The sequence below is a fragment of the Mesitornis unicolor genome, unplaced genomic scaffold, assembly GCF_000695765.1.
Source record: "Mesitornis unicolor isolate BGI_N332 unplaced genomic scaffold, ASM69576v1 scaffold25658, whole genome shotgun sequence".
Classification (NCBI taxonomy): Eukaryota; Metazoa; Chordata; class Aves; order Mesitornithiformes; family Mesitornithidae; genus Mesitornis; species Mesitornis unicolor.
In genome coordinates this window covers 1-6,393 of record NW_010201570.1, presented here as the reverse complement: position 1 = coordinate 6,393, position 6,393 = coordinate 1, and the positions used below count along the sequence as shown (strand labels likewise).

Here is a 6,393-nt window from a genome sequence, read left to right as displayed (position 1 = left end):
AGATATATAGATATAGATAGAGATAGAGATATATAGATATAGAGATAGATATATAGATATAGGTATAGATAGAGATAGATATATAGATATAGAGATAGAGCTAGAGCTAGATATAGATACAGTATATAGATACAGTATAGTCTATATGCTGCAGTATATATACACTATAGATATACACACTATATAGACACACATACTATCCATATCAAATTTTCCACCCACTTTTTTGACCAAAGAAGCTGCAGCCCAGTCCCGCAGCGAAGCCGTGGCCATTTCCTGCTGCGGGCAGAATGTGACATTTCACGTGGCTTTCAGTATCGCCCCTGGCCACGTGGGCTCCCTTTGTCTGTGGTTCACAGAATCACAGAATCGCTCGGTTGGAAAAGCCCTCTGAGATCATCACGTCCAACCGTTCCTGTCTACCCCCTAAACCATATCCCTAAGTACCTCATCTACCCGCTCTTTAAACACATCCAGGGATGGTGACTCCACCACCTCCCTGGGCAGCCTGTTCCAGCTCCTGACGACCCTCTCAGTAAAGAACTTCCTCCTTATCTCTGACCTGAACCTCCCTTGGCACAGCTTGGGGCCGTTTCCCCTTGTTCCTCCTATTTTACTTTGCATTTAGGACACAGCCAAAGGAAAACGCAGCGAGGTACCTCCCCAAATTCCGTCCAGTGCAAGAGAAAGAGACTTTTTTATGAGGCAGGTGCCCAGAGAAGCAGTGGGTGCCACCTCCTTGGCAGTGCCCAAGGCCAAATTTGGACAACCTGTGTTGGTTTTGGGTGTCCCTACCCCTGGGGAATTGAACCTCGATGGTTTTTAAGGTCCCTTCCAACCCAAACCTTGCAGTGATCCCATGATTTTGCTGCTTCTCCTCCAGTATTTGGCCATCCCCAACGAGACCATCGGCCGCTACGCCTACGTGCGGGAGGAGAGCGGCGCCAACCGCTCGGCCCTCATGCTGTGCCAACAATATTACCGCAAGGGCCGCATCGACCCCGCCAACGACACCTTCAACATCGACCCCAAGATCGTCACAGGTTTGGGGGCTCGGGGAGAGCGTCGGGGTTGAGATTTCCCCCTCCCACAGGCCATTTTTTGGGGGGGGATTTTGTAGCTCCTTCTCACGGGTTTGAGGAGGCCCAAGGGGTCTCGGTGGGGATTTGGGACTTTTTTTCTCCCCACAGATTGCTTGGGAGTGGACCCTGAGGACCCCCAACCTCTTCCCCCTGAGCTGGACCGCGGCTACAAGAACTTCACCATCAAATTTCACAAGTAATCACCGGCGCCTTCCCCAAAATCCTTCCGTATCCCAAAATCTGAGTGCTGGGAGCATCAGCCGAGGTGGAGCCCAATGTGGGGGCTTAAACGAGCTGAAACCAGCAGCCGGGGTGGGGAAAAAACCCCTTTATTTAAAAGAAAACCACTATTTATTTTAAAAAAACCACTGTTTTTAAAGAAATAGCTCGGGGAACAGAAACAAATCCACCCTTGTGCCGAGGGAGATGTGAAACCGCCGAGGTTGCACAACGCCACGTCCGCTTTCCGGCCCCGTCTCCTGTCGGCGTCGGTTGTTGTGCAACACCGGCTTTGGCGGGGGTTGTTTACCCTTTCCTGGGGCTGTAGGCACCCCCGGGGAAGGTGTTTCCCTCCGTCTTGTGTCCTTGGTTGATTCTTGGTGCTTATTTTTGGGGGGTTGAGCGCCCCCGCTGAGCGTTGACGAGCGTCCCCTCCCCGCAGGCTCATCAACGTCACCATCCAGTTCAAGCTGAAAGCCATCAACATCCAAACCATCATCAACAACGAGATCCCCGACTGCTACACCTTCACCATCACCGTGAGTGCCTGGGGGCGACCCCAGTTGGGGTGACAACGACCTCCGTGGGTGCTCAACGTCCCCTCCTCCACGTCCCCAGATCACGTTTGACAACAAGGCGCACAGCGGCCGGGTGAAAATCCACCTCGACAACCGGGCGGACATCAAGGAGTGCAAAGACCCCAGCGTTTTTGGCCGAGGTAGGGTGACAGCGGTGGCATCCGTCCCCAACAGGGGTCACTCAAGGTGTCCCCTTCACTCAGAGGAGCCACCGCGCGTCTCTGCAGGTGACAACTCCTTCCGGTTGTTCTTCGACGTCATCGTCATCCTCGTCTGCTCCTTGTCCTTCATCCTCTGCGCCCGCTCCATCATCCGGGGGCTGATGCTGCAGCACGTGAGTGAGGGGGGACGCCGCGGTGTCACCGAAACCGGTGGGGACAGACAGAGCCACCACCGGGACGCTGTTTCGGCACCGTCGGCGGAGGCCGCGCGTGGGTGTAGCGGCCGATGGTCTCAGTGGGAATGGCCAAAAATTGGAGGAGGGGACACCCTCTGTGTCCCCAAGCCACCTCGGTGTCCCCAAGCCACCTCAGTGTCCCCAAACCACCTCAACCCATGGATGTCACATAAAACCCACAGTTGTAGGGGTCACTTTGGGTGTAGGAGTCACCCGCGCGGTCCCCGTAGTCCTTGAGGTGTTAGAAGCCGGTGGTGGCCTCACCTTGAAGGCCACCGCCATCGGTTGCTGAGCCCCAGGAGGTGACACAGGATGGACAAAACTCTCCAAAGGATGGGTTTTTACCCCCATTTTTTTTTGGTCCCCGCGCAGGAGTTCAGCCGCTTCTTCCGGCGCCGCTACAACCAGAGCGTGTGCCTGTCGGACCGCATGGAGTTCCTCAACGGGTGGTACATCCTCCTGGTCATCAGCGACGTCCTCACCGTCCTGGGGACCATCATGAAGATCGGCATCGAGTCCAAGGTGCGGGGATGCCACAGTGAGGGAGGTTTTATGGGTCCTGGGGGAGGTCCTCGGGGTCCTCCCATTTCATTTTGGGATGTGGAGGTGGCATCAAAGTGATGAGCAGGGTCCTGTCTTGCTCTTGTGGCTCGTGGGTGGTGCAAGGGGTTGTGAGGGCTTCAGGGGTGGCGTTTGGGGCTGTTGGGGACATTGGGTACATTGGGGAGGACACTGGGGATGTTGAGGATGTTGGGGATGTTGAGAACATTGGGGATGTTGGGGACATTGAGGACGTTGGGGAGGACATTGGGGACGTTGGGGACATTGGGGAGGACATTGGGGACGTTGAGGACATTGGGGATGTTGAGGACATTGGGGACATTGGGGATGACATTGGGGACATGGGATGTTGGGAACATTTGGGACATTGGGGATGATGGGGACATTGGGGAGGACATTGGGAACATTGGGGAGGACATTGGGGAGGACATTGGGGATGTTGGGGACGTTGAGGACATTGGGAACATTGAGGATGTTGGAGACATTGGGGATGTTGGGGAGGACATTGAGGACATTGGGGATGTTGGGAACATTTGGGACGTTGGGGATGACATTGAGGACACGGGATGTTGGGAACATTTGGGACATTGCAGATGATGGGGACATTGGGGACGTTGGGGAGGACATTGGGGAAGTTGAGGATATTGGGGATGTTGGGGACGTTGGGGACATTGGGGATGACATTGGGGCCATTGGGGAGGACATTGAGGACATTGGGGAGGATGTTGGGGACATTGAGGACATTGGGAACATTGGGGATGTTGGAGACATTTGGGATGTTGGGAACATTTGGGACATTGGGGATGATGGGGACATTGGGGACGTTGGGGAGAACACTGGGGACGTTGGGGATGTTTGGGACACTGGGGATGCTGAGGACGTTGGGGACACTGGGGATGTTGGGGACATTGAGGACATTGGGGATGTTGGGAACATTTGGGACGTTGGGGATGATGGGAACATTGGGGATGTTGGGGACATTGGGGAGGACATTGGGGACACTGGGGATGTTGGGAACATTTGGGACGTTGGGGATGTTGGGGACATTGGGGAGGACATTGGGGACACTGGGGATGTTGGGGACATTGAGGACATTGGGAACATTGGGGATGTTGGAGACATTGGGAGCGTTGAGGACATTAGGGATGCTGAGGACATTGAGGACATTGGGGATGACAGGAACATTGGGGACGTTGGGGACATTTGGGAGGACACTGGGACCATTGGGGATGGCGCCGGGGACAGCGTTGGCCGTGCCACAGGCCCGTGACGCCCCTGTCCCCGCAGAATTTCGCCAGCTACGATGTCTGCAGCATCCTCCTGGGCACCTCCACGCTGCTGGTGTGGGTCGGGGTCATTCGCTACCTCACCTTCTTCCAAAAATACAACGTGAGTGACACCGGAGAGGGGACCCTGCCACCCGAGGGGACAATTTCCAGCTCAGGCTCATCCTTCGTGTCCCCAAGGTCCCACCCTGCACTTTTGGGGACCTTGGGGTTGGGGGGAAGCTGTTGGGTGCCCTCTGGTTGACACCTGCTGGTCAATCCCGCCTGGTTTTCCTCCTGCAGATCCTCATCGTCACCCTGCGGGTGGCGCTCCCCAACGTCATCCGCTTCTGCTGCTGCGTGGCCGTCATCTATCTGGGCTACTGCTTCTGCGGGTGGATCGTGCTGGGCCCCTACCACGTCAAGGTGCTCCATGTTGGGGGCTCGGGGTGGCTTCACCCATCTCCCTGCTGGGATTTAGGGGGAGATGGGTGCAGGGGTGACCCTATAGGGCACTGGGGAGCGCCCATTCCCAGTTTGGGATGGGTTGACCTGGTGGCCAAGGCCATTTCCCAGCCCTTTGTCACCTCCCTTCCCAGTTCCTCTTGGTCCTTTGGGTGGTTCCTTAGTGGGATTTGGGAGTAGATAGGTAGAGATTGACCCCATAGGATCCCAGTTTGGGTCCATCCCACCACCCAATGGAGGGGTTGACCTGGTGGCCCAGGCCCTGTGTCACCTCCCATCCCAGTTCCTATTGGTCCCCACCACATCAAGATGCCCCAGTTGGGTGCTTGGGGTGGCTTCACCCATCCCTGGGTGGTTCCTTGCTGGGATTTGGGGGAAGATGGGTGGGGATTGACCCCATAGGGACCCAGTTTGGGTCCATCCAACCACCCAATGGAGGGGTTGACCTGGTGGCCCAGGCCCTGTGTCACCTCCCATCCCTTTGTCTCCTCCCATCCCAGTTCCTATTGGTTCTCTGAGTGGTTCCTTAGTGGGATTTGGGAGATGATGGGTGAGGATTGACCCCATAGGGACCCAGTTTGGGTCCATCCAACCACCCAATGGAGGGGTTGACCTGGTGGCCCAGGCCCTGTGTCACCTCCCATCCCTTTGTCTCCTCCCATCCCAGTTCCTATTGGTCCCCACCACATCAAGATGCCCCAGTTGGATGCTTGAAGTGGCTTCACCCATCCCTGGATGGTTCCTTGCTGGGATTTGGGGGAAGATGGGTGTGGATTGACCCCATAGGGACCCAGTTTGGGTCCATCCAACCACCCAATGGAGGGGTTGATCTGGTGGCCCAGGCCCTGTGTCACCTCCCATCCCAGTTCCTATTGGCCCCTACCACGTCAAGGTGCTCCACGTTGGGGGCTCGGGGTGGCTTCACCCATCTCCCTGCTGGGATTTTGGGAGAGATGGGCGCAGGGTTGACCCTATAGGGCACTGGGGAGCGCCCATTCCCAGTTTGGGATGGGTTGACCTGGTGGCCAAGGCCCTTTGTCACCTCCCATCTGAGTTCCTATTGGTCCCTACCACATCAGGATGCCCCAGTTGGGTGCTTGGGGTGGCTTAACCCATCTCCCTGCTGGGATTTGGGGGAAGATGGGTGCAGATTGACCCCATAGGGTCCCAGTTTGGGTCCATCCCACCACCCAATGGAGGGGTTGACCTGGTGGCCAAGGCCCTGTGTCACCTCCCGTCCCTTCATCCCCTCCCATCCCAGTTCCGCTCCCTGTCCATGGTGTCCGAGTGCCTCTTCTCTCTCATCAACGGGGACGACATGTTCGTCACCTTCGCTGAGATGCAGCAGAACAGTTACCTGGTGTGGCTCTTCAGCCAGATCTACCTCTACACCTTCATCAGCCTCTTCATCTACATGGTCCTCAGCCTCTTCATCGCCCTCATCACCGGCTCCTACGAAACCATCAAGGTCAGCCCAAGGTCATCCCCACCCCAAACATTTCCCGTGGGTTTTTGGGCCCTGAATCTCATCATTTCCCCCTTTCTTTTTGGGGGGGGGCAAAACTGGAGGGATTCAGGGTCCTGCTTTGTCCCCCCCCAAACCCCAGCACCAGTGTGAAGGCGAAGCGCCCGTGTCCCAGCTCCACGCCTACATCGCCCAGTGCCAGGACAGCCCCAAATCGGGGAAGTATCGACGCGACAGCGCCTCCGCCTGCTCCGTCTTCTGCTGCTGCGAGCGGTGAGCGGCTTTTTTGGGGTGGATTTTATCCCCCGATTTTATCCCCAAGGGTCAAAGGGGTAGGGAAGAATTGAATGAAATAGAACAA

At 56.3% G+C, this 6,393-nt stretch overlaps 1 protein-coding gene across 1 annotated transcript; it reads left to right on the top strand.

Annotated features, from left to right (window-relative positions):
• The first annotated feature begins 859 nt into the window (after positions 1-859).
• Positions 860-6,309, top strand: MCOLN1 (mucolipin 1). The gene is made up of 10 exons (XM_010190148.1): positions 860-1,043; positions 1,191-1,278; positions 1,744-1,840; positions 1,920-2,019; positions 2,107-2,213; positions 2,649-2,798; positions 4,125-4,226; positions 4,406-4,528; positions 5,829-6,035; positions 6,175-6,309. The coding sequence occupies exons 1-10, from the start codon at positions 860-862 to the stop codon at positions 6,307-6,309; spliced, it is 1,293 nt and encodes a 430-aa protein (XP_010188450.1).
• The last annotated feature ends 84 nt before the right edge of the window (positions 6,310-6,393 follow it).

Bases quoted from the DNA above. Each gene is read 5' to 3' on its own strand.
- MCOLN1 (XM_010190148.1), top strand. From the start codon at position 860: ATGATTTTGCTGCTTCTCCTCCAGTATTTGGCCATCCCCAACGAGACC. The intron at 1,841-1,919 runs GTGAGTGCCTGG...CCACGTCCCCAG, and splicing joins GCTACACCTTCACCATCACC to ATCACGTTTGACAACAAGGC. The intron at 6,036-6,174 runs GTCAGCCCAAGG...CCCAAACCCCAG, and splicing joins GCTCCTACGAAACCATCAAG to CACCAGTGTGAAGGCGAAGC.